At 37.7% G+C, this 21,281-nt stretch overlaps 1 protein-coding gene across 3 annotated transcripts in view; it reads left to right on the top strand.

Annotated features, from left to right (window-relative positions):
- LYRM7 (LYR motif containing 7) overlaps positions 1-6,513 on the top strand; it is a 47,580-nt gene extending 41,067 nt beyond the window's left edge. The window contains exons 5-6 of one of the 3 annotated variants that reach the window (XR_003431116.1): positions 1,260-1,536; positions 2,167-6,513. Coding sequence is in view for 2 of the 3 variants with exons in the window: in XM_027098507.1 (XP_026954308.1) it covers positions 1,260-1,330 (71 nt within the window). In the remaining variant the exon portion in view is untranslated. Of the gene's footprint in view, positions 1-1,259 lie in introns of all 3 variants that reach the window. The other 2 variants (XM_027098507.1, XM_027098496.1) reach the window with 2 other exon arrangements.
- Positions 6,514-21,281: the final 14,768 nt, after the last annotated feature.

The raw sequence follows: 21,281 nt of genomic DNA, 5'->3' as shown, positions 1-21,281 counted from the left end.
CCGGGGCACGAACCCGTGTCCCCTGCATCGGCAGGCGGACTCTCAACCACTGCGCCACCAGGGAAGCCCGACCTTGTTCTTTTTGAAGAATATAGGCAAGTTATTTCATAGAATTTGGTGTGAGCATTTTTTGATCATGGCAGTTCACCTGGATACAGCTCTTCTAAAAACTTTCTATCTTAAGAGCTTTACCTCAGTTGACTCCAGCAGGATGTCTTCCCTAGGACTCAGCATTTGTTGTTGTTGTTCTTGTTGTTGAACAGTGTTTCTCAGTGGGGCCCTATTGTCATTTTGAGCAGATAGTTCTGCACTACACAGACTATCCCACACATCCCTGGCTCCTCTCTAAATTCCAGTAGCATTCTTCAGTTGGTGTGACCACCCAGAACACCTCCAGTTGAGAACCACTGTTATGTAAAATTTGAAATCGCATGCAGGATCTTAGTTCCCCAAACAGGGATGAACCCAGGTGCCCTGCAGTGGAAGCGCAGAGTCCTAACCACTGGACTGCCAGGGAAGTCACTGAAATCTTTAAATTAGGAAAGTGGTCTTGCTTTTTATATAGTTGGTAGCATGAACTAATTTTCCAGTTGATGGTTTTAATTAATTTATTTATTTTTGGCTATGTTGGGTCTTTGTTGCTGCGCTCAGGCTTTTTCTAGTTGCGGAAAAGCGGGCCTGCTCTTCATTGCAGTGCATAGGCTTCTCACTGCGGTGGCTTTTCTTGTTGCAGAGCACGGGCTCTAGGCGTGTGGGCTCAGTAGTTGTGGCTCGTGGGCTCTAGAGTGGGCACAAGCTCAGTAGTTGTGGTGCACGGGTTTAGTTGCTCTGCGGCATGTGGGATCTTCCTGGACCAGGGCTCAAACCCGTGTCCCCTGCATTGACAGGCAGATTCTTAACCACTGTGCCACCAGGGAAGTCCCCAGTTGATGGTTTTAATTATCATTAATCTGTAATCTGCTACTGACAGCGTGCTTTAGCTGAATTCTAGTCAGTTATTTAGTTATATTTAATAAATTGATGGTAAATGGTTAAGTTGGTCACGTATGTTTTTGTATAATCTGAAATGAGAGTCCTATTAACTATCTCCATTTAAAATCAGGAACGCTACCTTAGAAGTTAACTGAAATAAAATATCACTGGGAAGATTTATTTTAAAACTAGATAATTTACTGTTACACATTTTAGGGGGAAATGAGTGTATTTGCATTTTATTTTAATTTTAATGATGTTAAATATTCTTCTTGTTTTTCTTTCAGAATTGGTCCCTAGGAAAGACCTTCTTATAGAAAATGTGCCGTATTGTGATGCACCAACTCAGAAGCAATGAATTTTTCTCGAATAAAATTAAATCTTCATCATTTTTAATTTTAACGTATATAACTCTGGCTAAACTCCTGGAAATGCAAATATTTTTCTCTGAAATGGCATATTGAAATTGAGTGCATTAAATTATAGTTTCATAATTAAGTTTCACGTTGAAAGAACATTGCTGAAAACTGCAGAACATAGTTAAATATTTCTAAAGAACATTAGGTAAGAAGACATTTCATTTTCACTGAAAATCAAACTGTATAAAGTGAAATAAATGCTTAGGGAGGTATATTATATTCACTTCTGTTTGACCTTAATGAGTATTTTGGTTTTATCATAGCTATTTGAGAATGAAGTGTTTTGACAGGTTGGTGGGTTTTCTTCCCATGTGAAATGAAACTATTAGATTAAAATTATTAGATTAAGTTAACATTTAGTCCCGAAAAGAATTGGTCTAAAAACCACAGTGTGTGCCAACTTTCCACATAAGGCAGCCTTTGTTCCTAAAGCACTGAAATTATTCCTGTAGCTAACAAATAATTATACAGTTTCCTTTTAGAGATAGAGTGTATCTCTGTTCCTAAAAGAAAATTTTTAATCAGTCTTCTGAAGATAGATGAATAAAATGTCAAAATCACGTAACGTAACTGTGGAATAAAGAAATTCTAATTTTTTAAGGAAATAGTGTCCCTTGATCCAACTATATAATATAGGCTTAGTAGAATTAGCTGTACTTAGACCACAGCTAGACCTTATTGTGAAAATGTAATATATGGCTGCATCCTCTTCATTTTAATCAATAAAATCTAAATGGCTTTTTTTTTTTCTCCAACATTTTTCATCCCTGACAAGATTGACAGTATCACAGAACAGCTTGGCATTCTACCATCTAATGATAGGAACTATAAAACTGTGTTTAATATTCTTCTTGTTTCTCTTTTATCTATGCATCTTTACCATTCTGTTTTCTCAGTGAGCAGTGTATTCTCTTCCATTCACTGGTCAGTTCTCCCATTTGATGATGATAACAGCGTTTTTAATTTTTACAAGATTCTCAATGCGAGCTTTGTTTGTTGGCAAACATATTGGTATTGCCATGCTCAATATAAAATGTCATGTTTTAAAATAATTTAATTTTAGTAGATAAAAAAATTATCAAAATTGCCTAGACATAGTACACTTAACAGTAAACCAGAGACTACCTTTAATGCCTCCTAATACTTTGGAGATTAGTAGTCTGCGAAATGGATTATATAGGTCAAAAGATTTGCTACATAATTTTTTTATGTCTCACGCCTCTTTCTTATTGTGTGTATGGAAATTATACCTACATAAACGTTGTTTCAGATTTGAAATTTGCCCTTATAAGAAAATGCTAAAGGTCGTCATGACACAATCACTGGTAAATTCTCTGACTTACTATTATTTCAGTAAGTGTCTATATTATGTCTTTTGAGGAAAGTTGGCTAAAATAGTTTAAATTTAATATATATTTTAATTGTTTTAATATTATTTAACATTTTTAGAAGTTTCTAGTTTTTTTCTTTAACCTGAATTCCCTTGTTCCATTCTTCACTCATGTTAATTTAAATATCTCATCAAAAAATAGTTGTTTTTTTTTACAATCTAGTTATCATTAGGAGCAACAGAGATTAATAACTAACATGTTACATAAAATAAAAAATGATCATTCAGATGTTTATTTTATTGAAGCTAGTACGTTAGACATTTTAAGATATATACTATATATGTATATGTATTATATATATATATAGTGATTTTGTGCCTTAAGACTATGCAGTACAGTTCCTATGTAATATACCAGGATATCAACAATAGGTTTCACTGTCATAAAGTTTTGAGAGATTTGGCACCCTGTCCTTAAAGAGCATATATTTATATTTCAAATTAATTTTAACATTATTTAATAGTTTTATTAGATCAGTTAAAACAATTTATGAGTTCTTGGCCTGTTGTGAAACAAAGATTGTCAGTATTCTAGAGAGTAAATTTTGAGAATGATGATTATCTAAGTGCCTGACTTCTCTGTGGTACAATGTCAGATTTAATTAAATCTTTTTTAGTTAGTTAAAAAAAAGGTTCCCATGTTCCCAGAGGGAATTACCCACATCTAACATTTCACTTTGACTATTGAAACCCAGTGAAAGTGGGTGGGTGCAAATTCTAATTGCAGATATCTAGGCTCAGAGGCCCAGCAGGACTTTGTAAAACAGTCTTTTGGCAGAAGTCAGAAAGGGTGTATGCCAGGAGACTTAGATTTGGCAAGCATATGTGGGGAAGAATCCTTCACTAAAGATTTGAAGCTAAAGGAAATATGAGAGATAGTTTGCATAACATCTAATTCAGAACATTGAAATTAAGATTTGAGTATAATTGTGTTTAAGTTGGTCCTCATTTTGCCTTCAGTTGCATATTTTAACATCAGTACAATGTCCAAAAAGCACACAATAATAAGAATAGGTAGAATTTCTACACTCATTGACAAAACCAATCATTTCACTGTAAACACAAAGCCATAGGTCAACAAAGAAGTGAAAATTCCATTTCTTAAGCAGAATTTTCTAAAGTGAAAGTAGATAAATAAAAAATTAATGTAACTTTACTATATATCAGGAGTAACCTATCAGAAATGAAATGGAAAAAAGATCCTGTGTATAATAGCAAACTAAACTAAAATAGGAAGCAACATTTTAAAAAAACTGTAAAACTTAAAAATGAAAGATGTACTGTGTTCCTAGATGGGACAGTTGAAAATTGTAGAGATGACAGTTCTTTAAAATGTAATCTATCAAGATCCCAACAGATTCACAGATATGTGTACATAAAAATATAAAACTTCTGTATTCTGTGAAAGCTACTATAAATAAAGTTTAGAGAAATTTGCCACCGATGTAGTAATTAAAATAGTTAAGATATAAAATGTTCCTATGACTCAGCAAAAGATAACTCTATGGAAAAATGGGCAAATGATATAAATAAGAAATTCATAAAACAAGCAATACTAACCCATTTAGTGGTCAAAGAAATGTAGGTTAAAACAAAGGAAACATTTTTCGTCATCAAAGTTGCAAAAGTTAAAGAAACTGGTCATATCCAGTATATGTAAAGGTGATACGCATGTGAGAAAATGGGCACTCTCATATATTTCAGGAAGGAATGTAAGTTATAGGGCCTTTTTGAAAGGGAAATTGACATCAAAATTTAAAATAAACATACTATTCAGAATGTATCCCAGTGGCTCACAAGAATACTAATAAATGTACACCTCAAGTATATGTACAGAAATTTCTACAGCATTGTTTAAACAGCCTAAATTTCCAAATTTAGGGGAACAATGAAGGAAGATATGGCTCGTTCATACTCTGGGATATTATGCAGAAGTTGAAAAGTATGATATGGAATATATATATATGTATATATATATACATGTCAAGTGAAAGAAGCACGTCACAGAATATATATTCTCTTTGAATCCACTTAGATACAAAACAACTATTTTTGTACACATATATGCATATGTGTATATAAATACATAGAAGTAATGCATGCTAAATGTTAATAATTAGTCTGGGAGAAAAATGAGATTTGGGGAAGGGGACTAGTAACTTGAGGACTTTTATTCTGATAACTCCTGAATGTTTAAATGTTTTATAATTTTTAAAGGACAATAATACCTAAGCTACTAGTGATTTTTATGTAAAATTTTAAATTATAAAATGTTTCAAATATCAGCAACTGGTACATCAGACACTCGTAAACCTAATTCCCACATTTGACAGATGTTACATTTTGCCATATTTGTTTAACAAAAATCTTCTTCCTTTTAAGTCATAAAATCCTGTAAAGCTGAAATCCTACCTCCCTTTTTATTTTCTTGTCTCATTTCAGGGATAATCACTATTTTATAGTCAGTGGATATCACTCCTGTACTTGTTTTTATACTTTTATCAAACGTGTGTGTGTTCAAAACAATATATTGTATTGTTCTGTGGCTTTAAAATGCAAGTGAATGGTGTTATGCTCCATATATTCTGCAACTTACTTTTCATCACACATTAGGTTCTGAGGTTTATCTATACTGTTGGATAAATATCTAGGTCTTTCACTTTTATGTCTTATTCCATTGTAAGAATAAGCTAGTTTATTTATCCATGTCTCTTGATAAACAATAGTATTGTTTCATTTTTTTGATATTGCAAATGAATTTACTGAAAGCACTAGCACATGGATTCTTGCACCCATGTAAAAGTTTATCTAGGTATATACCAAGAAGCAGAACTGTTGAGGCATAGGGTATGTACATATTCCAGTTTTCCAGGAATTTTTCACTTGTTCTTTAAAGTAACTGTACCAATTTATACCCCAATCAACACTGTGTGAGAGATCCCTTTTCACCATATCCTCACTGTTATTGTTATATATAACTTTTCTCATTTTTGTCAAACTCATGGATATGAAAAGCTATCACATTGTTTTAATTTGCATTTCTGGATTACTGGTGAGGTAGATCAGCTTGTCATGCTTATGGTCATTACAGTTTTCCATTATGAATGTGTATTCATATCCTTTGTTCACTTTTCTCTATTGGGTTGTCTGGCTTTTTCTTACTGATCCTTTATATACTCTTGATATTAATCCTGTGTTGGTTATCTGTGGTACAATTGCCTTTTTCCAATATGTGACTTGTCTTTCAATTCTGTTTATGATAAACCTGTAGTTTGGGACTTTTTTTTAATCATATTCATTAAAAAAACTTTTATTAATTTTGCCTTTATAGCTTTTTAAGAAATTCTTTCTACTCCAAATCATAAAGATATTCTAGTACATTTTCCTCTGAATGTTCAAGTTTTGCTTTTTATGTTTGGGCCTTTACGTCATCTAGAATTTATTTTTATTTATGACATGAGAGAGGGATCTAATTTTATTTTTTTTAATGAGTTAACAGTTTGCTTCACCATCATTTATTGAATGGTCCGTCCTTTTCCTGATAACATGTAAAGCTACTTTGATCATATCCCAAGTTACTATATATTGGAATCAGTCTAACCCTCTTAGCTATTCAAAGACTTTGCTCCTACAGTTGTCCCCCTCCTCTGCCAAATATCTTTTTCCCTTTCTCCACTGGATTGTTCTCAACAGCATTCAACATTCTGAAATATTTCCCATCAAAAAAAAAAACTTTCTTGAACCCCAGCTCCCCACCTTGAGCTTCAGCACCGTTTTTCTGCTCTTCTTTGTTCTAAGAGGTTTCTATATTTACTGTCTCCACTTCTGTCCCCATTCTCTCTTATACACACCCCAATCAGAATTTAATCCCAATCACTCCACTAAAACCCTTCTTGTCCCAGTTACCATTGACCTTTACTTGGTAAGTCCAAAGGTCAGTTCTCATTTCTTACTTTATTCACCCTGTCAGTAGCAATTGCATAATTGGTCATTCCCTCTTTTTTGAACAAAGACCTAGACATGTGTTTATTATAGACCTACTACAAGTAAGATACAGCCATGAACCAAAGTAACAAAAATGCCTGCCTCATCTTCTGCTTGTGATTTTAGATACACTCTCAGCCCTTGTTGCTGCTCTCAGCCTTCTGTGGGAAGACTGACCTATATGAATCAGCTCAAGTGGCTCTTGTACCCTCTGACTTTTGGTTGGTTCAGCCAGTGGCCAGAGATCAGAAGGAGGGAAGAGAGTGAAGGCAGGTATTTTTTTTCCTGGCTCTATCCCTGAGAGGTTGCCTCATGCTGGCATTGTGCCTCAAAGTATCTCTCACGGTGACCTCTGTACAGTTCTTTCCTTCCAGTTTGGATAAGAGCTTCCCTCCCATCTTCAGATCTGGGGCATCAACATCTCATCTGCTACTATCCATGTGAGTTCCTTTACATGCACAGTTTTGTAAATAGACTCTTTATAAATAAATCTTCCTCAAACATGTATTTTTAAGTACATCATCTATTTCCTTTTAGGACTCTCACTAATTCACTGCCCTGGGGGAACTTAACTTTCTGTAGGTGAGAGACAGATAATAAACAAAATTAAAAAGTAAATAAGAAGGTGATAAGTAATGTGGAGGAAGATAAGGTAGAAAAGGGAAATAGGAAAGCCAGGAAGAACGAGGTGTTGCAATTTGAAGTCCTGCGATCAGGGAAGGTCTCACTAAGGAAGTGATAGTTGAGCAAAAACGAAGGATCTGAGGGATCTAGCCATGCAGATATCTAAGGGAAGAGCTTCCCAAGCAGAGCAAACTGCTAATGCAGTGTTCCTGAGACAGGTTCTTATCTGCTATGTTTGAGGAGAACCAAGTGACAGGAGCAAAGTGATTTTAGGGGGAGAGTAGTAGGAGACAGAGTCATAGAAATGAGGGATTTCCCTGGTGGCTCAGTGGATAAGGCTCTGCATTCCCAAAGCAGGGGGCCTGGATTTGATCCCTGGTCAGGGAACTAGATCCCACATGCATGCCGCAACTAAGGAGCCCGCCTGCTGCAACTAAGACCTGGTGCAAACAAATAAATAAATATATTTTTTTAAAAAGTCATGGAAATGATATGGTAGAAGGAGGCAGAGAGTAGATGCCAGGTTACGTAGGCTATTATAAGGACTGTGGTTTTTACTCTTAATAAAATGCAGAGCCATTAGATGGTTTTGGGAAGAGGAGTGATATGATCTGATTTTAAGTTTTAAAGACATCATTCTGGCTGTTGTGTTGAGAATAGACCATGGTGGCAAGGATGAATTCAGGGATACTAACTAGAAGTTTCTTGCGTTATTCTAGGTAAGAGATGATAGTGGCTTATACCAGAGTGGCAGCAGTGATGGTGGTGAGAAGTGGCAAAATTATGGGTATATTTTGATACAGCTCCTGGGTTTCCTGATGGATTGAATCTAAGGTAAGAGGAAAAGAAAAGAGTCAGGGATGATTCCCAAGGGTTTTGGCCTGTGCCGGTGGAAGGATATTGTTGCCGTCAATTGTACTGGTGAAAACAGACTAGATTTGTGAAAAAAGATCAGGCATTTCGTTTTGGGCATGTATTAATTGAAATATCTAGAAGGTATCCAAGTGGAGATGTTAATAAGACACTGGACTAAGATCTGAAGTTCAGGAAGTGGTCTGGGCTGGAGATATAAATTTGGGAGCCATTAATATAGATAAAATACTTACAGTCATGACATTGGATGAAATCACTAAGCAATTGACATAGAGAAGAAGAAAAGTCCATGATTGAGTCTTTTGTGGCACTCCAATGTTAAAAGTTAAAGAGATAAGAAACAACAAGTACAAGAGACAAAGAAGTTTCTGAAAACAAGGAGAATGTAGAACAGAAGTTGGCAAACTGTGGCTCAAAGGGGCCAAATCTGACCCACTGTCTTTTTTTGTAAATAAACTTTTATTGGAACACTACCACACTTATTCATTTACATATTCTCTATGGCTGCTTTCATACTACGGTGGCATAGTTGAGTAATTTCAACAAACTGTATTATCCACAAAGCCCAAAATTGTTATCTGGCCCCCTTGCAGAAAAAGCTTGTTGACCCCTGGTGTGTAGAGTCTTAGAAGCCAAATAAAAAAAGTGTTTCGTTGCGAGGGAGTGACTGCATTGCGATCATAATTAAAAATTCCACTAGGAAGGGCAACATGGAGCTGACTTTGGTGACTTTGGCAAGACAGTTTCAGTGAAATAATTGGAGAAACATACTCTTGTTGATTATTCCCAGATTGATCTTTAAATTTGTTGTAATCACAGTTAAAATTGCAGTAGGATTTTTATAAGGAACTGATAAAACTTACTCAGAAATTTATGAGGAATAATAAAAGTCCTTAAATAGCTAAATCAGCTATGACAAAAGAATAAAATTAGATATCCATACGCAAAAAAATGGAACTTTGGTCTGTGCTTGACACCGTATACAACAATTATCTCAAAATCAATCATAGATCTAAATACAAAGCCTCAAACTGTAAAACTTCTTGAAGTAGCAGGAGAAAATCTTTGTGACTTTGGGTTAGACAAAGATTTCTAAGATATGACACCAAAAGCACAATACATACAAGAAAAAATTAATAAACTGGACTTTGTCAAAATTAAAAACCTTTGCCCTGTAAAAGATAATTGTTAAGAGAATGAGAAGATAAGCCACAGATGGGGAGAAAATATTAAAAATCATAAACTGATTAAAAAAAAACTTGTTATCCAGAAAATATAAAAGACTTTTAATAAGAAAACAAAAAACAATTTTTTAATATTTGAGTAGATACTTTTTCAAAAAATATATAAATGGAAAAACTATATATGTACAAATGGAAAATAAGCACATAAAAAGATCTCAACATCATTAGTCATTACAAATTAAAATCATAATGAGATACTACTACATACCTATTATGATAGCTAAAATTAGAATGACTGAACATACCAAGTCTTGGCAAGGATGTAAAGGAACTGAAATCCTCATTCATTACTGAGAGAAATGTAAAATGGCAGGACAACTTTGGAAAACTATTCAGCCATTTCTTACAAAGTTAAACATATACTTCCTTTATAATCCAGACTTCCCGCTCCTAGGTATTTACCTAAGGGAAGTGAAAGCACAAAGACTTACATGTTTATATTACACAGCAAAAGAAATCATCAACAAAATGAAAAGGCAACTTCCAGACAGAAAATATTTGCAAATAATATATCTGATAAGGAGTTAATATCCAAATTATATAAAGAACTCATATAACTGAATAGCAAAAAAAAATCTAATTTTAAAATGGGCAGAGGATCTGAATAGACATTTTTCCAAAGAAGACATTCAGATGGCCAACAGGTACATGAAAAGATGTTTTTTTTTTTTTGGCCACGCCACACAGCTTGTGGGATCATAGTTCCCCAACCAGGGATCAAACCCGAGCCCTCAGCTGTGAAAGCACGGGGTCCTAACCATTGGACCACCAGGGAATTACCGAAAAGATGTTCAGCATCACTAATCATCAGGGTAATGCAAATCAAAACCACAGTGAGCTATCATCTCACACCTGTTAGAATGGCTATTAGCAAAAAGACAAGAAATAGCAAGTGTTGGCAAGCATATGGAGAAAATGGAGCTCTTGCTCACTGGTAGTGGGAATGTAAATTGGTGGAGCCACTATGGAAAACAGTATGGAGGTTCCTCAAAAAATTAAAAATAGTACAACTGTGTGACCCACCTACTCCACTTCTGTGTATTTATCTGAAGAACATGAGAACACTAATTTGAAAAGGTATATGCACCCCTGTGTTCACTGCACCATTATTTATAATAGCCAAGATATGGAAACAACCTAAGTGTCCATCAGTGGGTGAATGGATAAAGATGTGACATATATACACAATGGAATACTACTTAGCCATAGAAAAGAATGAAATCCTGCCATTTGAACAACATGGATGGACCTTGAAGGTATTATGCTAATTGAAGTAAGACAAATGGAGAAAGACAAAACACTTATGATTTCACTCATATGTGGAACCTTAAACAAAATAAAACAAAAACAAACTCATAGATACAGAGATTAGATTAGTGGTTGCCAGAGGGGGAGGGGTTGCCAGTGGGTGAAATGGTGAACAGGCCAACTGTATGGTGATGGATGGTAACCAAATTTGTGGTAGTGCTCACTTTGTAGTATATACAGATACAGCATTAAAGTATAATGCTGTATAATGTTGAAGTGTATATAATTTTTAAAAAATAGGCCTAGCATGTCATCCAGCAGTTCTCCTTCTGGGTGTTTATCTGAAGGAAATGAAAATGCTAACTGGAAAAAATATATGCACCCCTATGTTCATTGCAGCATTATTTACCATAGCCAAGACATGGAAGCAACCTAAGTGTCTTTTAATGAATGACTGGGTAAGGAAAATGTTGTATGTGTCTGTATATATGTATATGTGTGTGTATGCATTTAATACAGTGCAATATCATTTAGCCATAAAAAAAGAAGGAAATCTTGCCGTTTATGACAACATAGGTGGACCTTGTCTTCTAAGTCAAATGGAGAAAGACAGATAATGGATGCTCTCACTTAGACATGAAATCTAAGAAGGAAACAAAACAAACAAAAAACCCAAACTCATAGTACTGGGTGTTTGCTGAAGGCAGGGTTTGAGGGGTGGGAGAAATGGGTGAAGGGAATCAAAAGGTACAAACTTCCAGTTGTAAAATAAATAAACCATGGGTTTGTAATGTACAGCATGGTGACTATAGTTAATAATATTGTATTATGTATTTGAAAGCTGCTAAGAGAACATATCTTAAAAGTTCTCATCACAAGAATAAAAGATTTGCAGCTGTGTGTAGACTTAATGTGGTGATCATTTGGCAATATATACAAACATTGAATCATTATGTTGTGTGCGTGATACTGGGATAATGTTGAATGTCAATTACATCTCAATTTTTTAAAAAAGACTTAGTTATAGCAGCCTTATTTGTAATGGTCCCAAACTGGAAACAACCCAAATATCCATCAGCAGATGAAGGAATAACCAAATTATATGTCTGTACAATGGAATACTTCTCATGAATAAAAAGAAATGAACTATTGCTGCAAACAACAACATAGATGCATCTCAAGGTACTTATCCTGAGTGAAAGAAACCAGACAAAAACAAGTACATATTTTATGATTCCTTTTCTATAAAGTTCTAGAAAACACAAATTAATTCATAGTGACTGAAAGCAGATCAGTGGTTGCCAGGGGATGAGAGCAGGGAGATGGGTGGAGGGAGAGACTGAAAAGGTACATGAGGAAATTTTAAAGGGTGATGGATATTTTCATTATCCTGATTGTGGTGATGGTTTCATGGGTGTATGTACATTTTTAATGTGTATAGTTTACTATATTTCAATCATAACTCAATAAAGCTGTTTAAAAAATACTACAAAGCCATAATGATTTTTTTTTTTTTTAAGTGTAGTATTGGTGAAAGAACTGAAGGATGGTTAGCAGCTGACCAGAAGAGAGCTCAGGAGTAGAGGGGTAGACCCATATTCTCTCTCTCCCTTTCTCTCTCTGTTCCTTTTGCACAGTTATGTGTTCTTTATATCTTTTATATCTTTCATCATTTAAAGGTAATTTTGTACTCTTTCAGAATATTCCATTTGTTCATGACATAGTCTTTCCTCATGTGTTCTGTAGTTTTTTGTTTTTTGTTTTTTTTTTTTCAGTACACGGGCCTCTCACTGTTGTGGCCTCTCCCGTTGTGGAGCACAGGCTCTGGACGCGTAGGCTCAGCGGCCATGGCTCACGAGCCCAGCTGCTCCGCGGCACGTGGGATCTCCCCGGACTGGGGCACGAACCTGTGTCCCCTGCATCGGCAGGCGGACTCTCAACCACTGCACCACCAGGGAAGCCCTGTTCTGTAGTTTTTTAGTGTAAGTATATCTTGAAGGGAAATTGTTAATTCACTGAGGATCCCATATGGAGTTGTGGATTGTGATATAGGTGCTAGAGAATCAAAGACAAGACAGTCTAGCAGGAAAGACTCTCAGAAAGTAGGCAATTGTAGTGTAATTAGTGCTACACAGGAATTAGAGTTTTAAGAATATAAAGTAGTTTATTAGAAAGTGGTTTGTAAAATATAAATATATAAGATAATGTGCTTTTAATCTCTTGAAAGAAGTAAACATATAAAATAACTCATACCTAACATTTAAAATATATAAATTGGAATAAAAAAACGGGATTTTGTGAGGCAGGAGAAGTTTGGGGAAACCTTAATCTTTCTGCCACAAACTTCTTTTGTAGCATTTTTCTCTCCTGTTATCTTTTACTCTGGCAACAGAGTGAAAGGGCTACTGTTTTAGGTAAGATTTCCAGAGAAACGGACTTTGAGACAGAGATACGGATGCAGGAGTGCAGTCAGGAGTAACCTCTGTGAGGGAGTGAGAAGTGAGATAGGGCAGAAGGAGTTGTTGAACTGTGATGCAGCTGCAGAGGAGCCCTGGAGCTGAACTGGCTTTCAGAATTCTGAACTGTGGGAAGGGGACTGGGCTTTTGTTCGCTGGTATCAACAGTCATTGAAGGTGGGGCAACCCCAGGGAAGAGAGAAAACCTTAGTGAGGCAGCTTCCTTCAGTGCGACAGCTCCTAGAAAGAACAGTAGCTGTGCACAGTCCCAGGAGCTAAGGAAATGAATGCCTTCTTCTGAAAGGGACGTCTGGGTAGTTGCACAGAACCCACTACACCAAATAAGGCTGTTCTGTAATTAGCTCAAACTGCTTGAGCAAGAGAGGCAGAATTGTAAAGCTGGGTGTTTCTCTTCTGGGAAGTGAGTACCCCAGGGACAGTTTGTTACCTATTCAGACCAAAAGAAGATGGCAAGTCCATTAGAAAAGAGCTAATTATGAGTTGAGACTCAAAGTGAGTTAATGTGTGGGGTCATTATTCATTCAATAAATGTCTAACGTCACCTGGAGATAAGCCTACCAAAGAGGGAACAGGGTCCTGGATTCTAGTCATAGCTCTGTCAGTGAAAATTGGGTCTTTGAGCAAATCATTTATCATTCCTGGATTTTAGTTTTTTGAGGAATCTCAATACTATTTTTCATAGATGCTGCACCAATTTACATCCTACCAACAGTGTATAAGGTTTCCCTTTTCTCCACATTCATGCCAACATTTGTTATTTGTCATCCTTTTGATGATAGCCATTTTCTTTCTTTTTTAAAAAAAATATTTATTTATTTTATTTATTTGACCGTGCCGGGTCTTAGTTGCGGCACACGGGATCTCCGTTGCTGCCTGCAGGATCTTCGTTGCAGCATGTGGGATCTTTAGTTGTGGCATGCAGGATCTTTTAGTTGTGGCACGCTGGATCTTTTTAGTTGCAGCATGCAGGATCTTTAGTTGCGGCACGTGGGATCTAGTTTCCTGACCAGGGATCAAACCCTGGCCCCCTGCATTGGGAGCGTGGAGTGTTAGCCACTGGACCACCGGGGAAGTCCCTTGATGATAGCCATTCTGACAGGTGTGAAGTGATATCTCAGTGTGATTTTGATTTGCATTTCTCTGATGATTAATTACGTCAAGCATCTTTTCATGTGCCTGTTGGCCATTTGTACGTCTTCTTTGAAAAAAATCTATTCAGAACTTCTGCCCATTTTTTATTCCAGTTGTTTGTTTTTTTGATGTTGAGTTATATGAACTGTTTCTATATTTTGGATATTAATCCCTTATAGGTCACATCATTTGCAAATATTTTCCCCCATTCAGTAGGTTGCCTTTTCGTTTTGTTGATGGTTTCCTTTGCTGTGCAAAGACTTGTAAATTTAATTAGGTCCCATTGGTTTATTTTTGCTTTTATTTCTTTTTCCTTAGGAGACAGATCCAAAAACATATTGCTACAATTTATGTCAGTGCTCCACTTACGTTTTCTTCTAGGAGTTTTATGGTTTTTGGTCTTACATATAAGTGTTTAATCCATTTTGAGTTTATTTTTGTATATGGTGTGAGAAAACGTCCTAAATTTATTATACTACATGTAGCTGTCCAGTTTTCCCAGCACTTCTTATTAAAGTGACTGTATTTTCCTCATTGTATATTCTTATCTCCTTTGCTGTAGATTAATTGACGATAAGTGCACGGGTTTATTTCTGAGCTCTCTATTCTGACCATTGATCTATGTGTCTGTTTTTGTGTCAGTACCACACTGTTTTTGTTTGTTTGTTTGTTTGTTTTTTGCGGTACACGGGCCTCTCACTGTTGTGGCCTCTCCCGTTGCGGAGCACAGGCTCCAGACGCGCAGGCTCAGCGGCCATAGCTCAGTGGCCATGGCTTACCGCTCCGCGGCATGTGGGATCTTCCCAGACCAGGGCACAAACCCGTGTCCCCTGCATCGCAGCCGGACTCTCAACCACTGCGCCACCAGGGAAGCCCCACACTGTTTTGATTACTGTAGCTTTGTAGTATAGTCTGAAGTCAATGGCTTGTAATTTTCTTTTTGTGATATCTTTGTCTAGTTTTGGTATCAGGGTGATGCTGGCCTTGTAGAATGAGTTTGGAACTGTTCCTTCCTCTGCAATTTTTTGGAATAGTTTGAGAAGACTAGGTGTTAATACTAAATGTTTGGTAGAATTCACCTGTGAAGCCTTCTGGTTCTGAACTTCTGTTGGTTGGGAGTTTTGCAATTACTGATTCAATATCATTACTGGTAATTGGTCTGTTCATATTTTCTGTATCTTCCTGGTTCAGTCATACAAGATTGTACATTTCTAGGAATTTGTCCTAGATTGTCCATTTTTATTTATTTACTAATCTCTCACGATCCTTTGTATTTCTGTGGTGTCAATGTAACTTTTCCTTTTACATTTCTTATTCTATTGATTTGGGCCCTCTTTTTTTCTTGATGAGGTTGGCTAAAAGTTTATCAATTTTGTTTATCTTTTCAAAGAACCAACTTTTAGTTTCATTGATCTTTTCTATGTTTCTTTTTTTAGTCTCTTTCATTTATTTCTGCTCTGATCTTTATTATCTTTTTCCTTTTCTAACTTTGGGTTTTGTTTGTTCTTCTTCTAGTTCCTTTAGGTAAAAGTTCAGGTTGTTTATTTGAGATTTTTCTTGTTTCCTGAGGTAAGCTTGTGTCACTATAAACTTCCCTTTTAGAACTGCACAAAACATAAACAAGTAGAAATGCATGAGACACTAAAAAGTCCATGGAGTTCTGGGGCTAGTGCTGGCTCAGTGGTGGGTGGACCCAGGCCCCTGGATCTCTGGCTTCAGGGTCCTGGGGGTCCTGGAGCTGGTTTTGGTCCACTGGTGGGCTGGGCAAGTTCCTGGCACAGTTGGCTGTAGGGTCCAGGGTGTCCTGAAGTTTGTGTCACCTGCTGGTGAGTGAGACCAGATCTTGGGGCAGCTGGGTGAGGGGCCCAAGGTGTCTCAGAGCTGATGTTGGCCCCTTGAGTGTGGGCTGGGTCCTGGCACAGAAAGCTGTGGGGCTGTGGTGTTCCTGGGGCTAGCGTCTACCTGCTGGTGGATGGGGCCTGAGTCCAGGAAATCCTGGGGCTAGTGCCTGCCAGTAGTGGGTGGAGCTGGGTCCAAGGCTGTCTGACTTCAGGGCCCACTGGTGGATGGAGCCGAGGCCCAGGGGTTCCAGGGCTAATGCCACCTCACTGGTAGGCAGAGCTGGGCCCCAAGGTCTCTGGCTGCAGGGCCCTGGGGTTCCTGGGGCTTGTGCCTGTCCACTGGTGTGTAAGGCCAGGTCGTGGGCCCTCTGGTGGACAAGGCTGTGTCCCAGGCTTGTTGTGAGCTCAGGGAATATTAAAACAACCTGCCTGTTGGTGGGTGGGCCTGTGTCTAGTTGCTTGGCCTGAGGTGTTCCCATATGGTGTCCAGAGGCTGGTGGGTAGGGCCAGGTCCTGATGCTAATAAGCTAGAGGGAAGATTCTAAAATGGCACTCACCAGCACCAGTGTCCACGTGGTAGAACAAGCTCCCCAAAAGTGCTGCCACCAGCGTCTGTGATCTCAGGGTGAGCTCCAGTTGCCTCCTTGTCTCTCCGGGGGACTCTCCAAGATCAGCAGGTGAATCTGACCCAGTCTCCTTTCGAATTACTGCTTCTGCCCTGGCTCCCGGAGTTTGTGAGATATTGTGTGCATCCTTTAAGAGTGCAGTCTCTAATCCCTGCAGCCCCTTGGGTGTCCTGAATGTAAGCCCCATTGACCTTCAAAGCCGAACGTTCTGGGGATCTGTCTTCCTGGTGCAGGACCTCTGGGCTGGGGAGCCCTGTGTGTTTCTTGGACCACTCAGTCCTTGAGGGAAACCTCTGCAATTGTAATTATCCTCCTATTTGTTGGTTGCCCACTCAGGGAATGGGTCTTGACTATACTGCATCTCTGCCCGCCCCCCGCCGCCGCCCCATCTTGTTGTGGTTCCTTCTTTATAACTTTAGATGTAGAAGATCTTTTCTGCTAGATTCCAGTCTTTCTCATCAATAGTTGCTCTCTGAATAGTTGTAATTTTGGTATGCCCATGAGAGGAGGTGAGCTCAGGGTCTTCCTACTCCACCATCTTGGCCAATGAAAGTTTTTATTTAAAAAAAAAATACAATATGTGTTACATTGTTAGCCCCTGTGATCTTGGCATAGTGACTTGAACACAACATATTTGAAAAATAAAAGAAATTGTTGATATTAATAATGGTACACATTATACCAGTAAGTGGTAAGCTCTTAATCCTGTTATATTTCAAGATTTTAAAATAATCCAATTACCATTTAATTCAGTCTGGTACCAGGAAGCTCCCTGATTGACAGTAGCTTATATTTTTGCTAATTCTGAATGTACCTCAGTATCCCTTTCTGAAGAATGAAATTCTGACCCTTTACACTAAAAATAAAGTCTGACCATTTTTTCCAGGAACTGTAGAGCTTTATTACTTCCCTCTACAATAGTGAACCAATAAGGCTGAAAAATAGAATTCTTTGAGATGGGTCATTAACTATTATATACAGAACTTGAGTTGCTATAAATGTCATTTGCAAACACATCGTGTTGTGGCTTTGATACACAATGCAGAAAAGAAAAGTTGTGGGTGGCCACAGCAACTGTGTTGTAGGTGTCTATTGGAATAAGGTCTTGATTAATTCTGTTTATGATCACTCTAATTTCTTTGCATTTTATATCAACATGGCTGAGTAATGGTTGGTACAGGAATTACTTTAAAGTACTGAATTTCTATAAATGTTATCTGTCAGCACGTAATGCTCTGATCACACACTTGCACTTAATTATGTCATTTGTTTTAGGAATAACCTGTTTAAAAAATACTTTTGACTTTTTTCTCAGAAAATATTTCCAAGCAAGCAGCATGTAACACTTCATCTGCAATAGCACGTTTAGCTAATATGACTTTATGGCACCTTGATAGGACATCTTATTATACATGTAGAAAATGAGGTAGAATGACAGAAGATAATAAATTATTTAAGATCACACAGTAAATCAGGACAGAACTGTTATTGATATTTTGCTCAGGACAAGCCATTCTCGAAGTGGTATTTTGTGAAACATGTGCTATGCCTGATTGCTAGAGCACAGTTCTACATTATCAGTGCCTATGTGTACTTGACTTTAATCTCCAAGTTATACACACTTGTTTGTGTGTCTCCAAGGTTGAAATGTTTCCAGGAGTACCTCACCTGAGACTAAATGTTTTGCTTATCTATTCTGTGTAAATTAGTTAGGGTTTTCTGGAGAAACAGACCAATATCTGTAAATCTTTATACTTATAGGAATTGGCTCATGCCAGTTATGGAGGCCAAGTCCCACGATCTGCCATCTCCAAGCTGGGGAACCAGGAAAGCTGGTGATATGGAGTCAGTCCCAGTCCAAAGTCCTAAGAATAGGAGTGGGAGTGGCAGAGCCATGTGGTGTCAGTCCTGATCTGAGTCTGACAGCCTGAGGACCAGGAGCGCCCGTGTCTGAGGGCAGGAGAAGATGGATGTTTCAGCTCAGACAGAGCAAATTCGTCATTCCTCCACTTTTTGTTCTGTTCATGCCCACAACATTGGTAAGGAAGATCTTCTATACTGATTCAAATGCTAATCTCTTCTGGAGACACCCTCACAGAAACACCCAGAAATAAGGTCTTACCAACTATCTGGGCATCCTTTTTTTAAAAATTAATTTATTAATTTATTTATTTTTGGCTGTGTTGGGTCTTCATTGCTGCGTGCGGACTTTTCTCTAGTTGTGGAGAGCGGGGGCTACTTTACTTTGCGGTGCGCGGGTTTCTCATTGTGGTGGCTTCTGTTGTTGTGGAGCATGGGCTGTAGGCACACAGGCTTCAGTAGTTGTGGCACGCGGGCTTAGTTGCTCCGTGGCGTGTGGCATCTTCCCGGACCAGGGCTCAAACCCGTGTTCCCTGCATTGGCAGGAGGGTTCTCAACCACTGCACCACCAGGGAAGCCCTGGGCATCCTTTAGCCAATCAGGTTGACACATAAAATTAATCATCATACCCAGCCAAATCAATATTTATTAATAACACCCTCTCCTATGCAAAGCACCAGATACTATGAAAAATATACAGGAAGTGAGAAATGTGACCGTACCCTCAGAATTTACAATGTAATACTCCCTTGTGTGAGCACACTATCTGTGGGAAAAACAACAACAAAAAGCAATCCCAGAATACCCACTCTTTCTCCAGAGGATGAAGCTTTTATGAACTACTTCTGTTACAGGGTGGAAGAGCTTCATGCCTAACAATATCCTCTGACTTCTTTGTTTCATTTTTCCACCTCTACAATTTATAAAATAAAGAGGAAAATGTTTTTACTTACTTGCAAAAATGAACTGTTCTTTCTCATTTTTTTCTCTATTAGCCCTCTTTTTTCCCAGTTGCCATCAGCTGTTTTCCATAGGTGAATTGTGTAAATTTTAATGTTTTATTAATTGGTAGATACGGATATTGAAAAGAACATGGCAAGTTAGCATTGATTCATATGTATACATAAAGTCAGAAATAATTTGAATAACTAAACTGCACCTGAAGAATATTCACAATAAACATTGTGCAAATTTATAATTTTAGTATGATAATTAGCAGTATAAATAATGTATCACTCCCCAAACCTTTCAAACAGTTCTGACTCACCATTACATAGTGCTCACATGGATGAGTGCTCCCAGAAATTGTTTGGATTCATAAGAAAGACTAGCTAAGTTTTTCTACTTTAAAATCTCTGTGAGGACAAGAAATTTCCACTCAATCAAATTTTAATATTGAAATAGAATCTCATAATGCAAAGATAAAACAGATTTTTTCACAAACACCCAAAGTCAGTAATAAGTTCTTAGCAATCCAGAAGTCCCCAAGTCCTGAGATGAGCCTATTCCAGAGTAGGTAGGAACATTGGCTTTTGTCACTAGACTGCCTGGATTGTCTCCCAACTTAGCCACTAGCTTTGTGTGCAGAGTCAGGTTATCTAACCTCTGTGTGTCAGCTTCCTCATCCGTAAAGGGAGAATAATAGTCCCTGCTTGAAATTAATTAAATACCTTTTTTTTGAAATATTTATTTATTTGGCTGCACCAGGTCTTAGTTGCAGCATTCGGGATCTTTAGTTGCGACATGCAAACTCTTAGTTGTGGCATGTGGGATCTAGTTCCCTGACCAGGGATTGAACCCAGGCCCCCTGCATTGGGAGTGAGGAGTCTTAGCCACTGGACCACCAGGGGAGTCCCTAAATAAATACATTTTAACTACTTAGAACAGTGCCTGACACATTGTAAGTTCTTAATATGTTACCTATTATTGGCATTATTTGATAGCGACAGTGAATCAAAGAAAACAGAGCTACTGCTAAATGAAATTTTAAACAAAACGAATGCAGATGAAGACTCACACATCACTGCACTTGTATTTGCATTTCTGCTATTTGTTGTAGACGAGTACCCTGCAATTCTGTTTTGGTCTCAGATGATACACTCTCTGCTTCTTGTCCAGATCTTGTACTTCAGCAGGCTTCTTTAACAGAGTGACAAGTGACTGGCGTGGATGCAGATGAGGACATGAGTGTGGGACATGGCACCCTTAACTTCTCCATACCATTCTCAGCAGTTCCCTCAGAAAGACAAATCCAGATTGCAATGTCATTTTCTACCTTTATCCTACTGCTTATCCAGTCTTGGCTTCTTACTCTGCTTGCTGCCAAGCTTCTAGATTTGTGCAAGATTCAAGTCTTCAGGCCTCTCCCCCTGAATCGTACAATAAGCGCTGGCTGGTTTCTTAGCTAATGTAATGAAATCATTGTCACCCCATCCATTTTCTTAAAATAGATTATTTTCTCTCCTTCCTAGCACTGTTTCTTAGCTAATTTATTGACTCATCATCACCCTATTCATTTACTTAAAATAGAAAACTGTTTCTTTTTTCTTCCTTTCTAGTCCTAAATGGAGCTCAATTGACAGAAAAACACAA

This window comes from Aethalodelphis obliquidens, unplaced genomic scaffold (genome assembly GCF_003676395.1).
Source record: "Aethalodelphis obliquidens isolate GAN/ISIS:26980383/991018 unplaced genomic scaffold, ASM367639v1 scaffold4, whole genome shotgun sequence".
Classification (NCBI taxonomy): Eukaryota; Metazoa; Chordata; class Mammalia; order Artiodactyla; family Delphinidae; genus Aethalodelphis; species Aethalodelphis obliquidens.
This window is presented reverse-complemented; position numbering and strand designations above follow the sequence as displayed.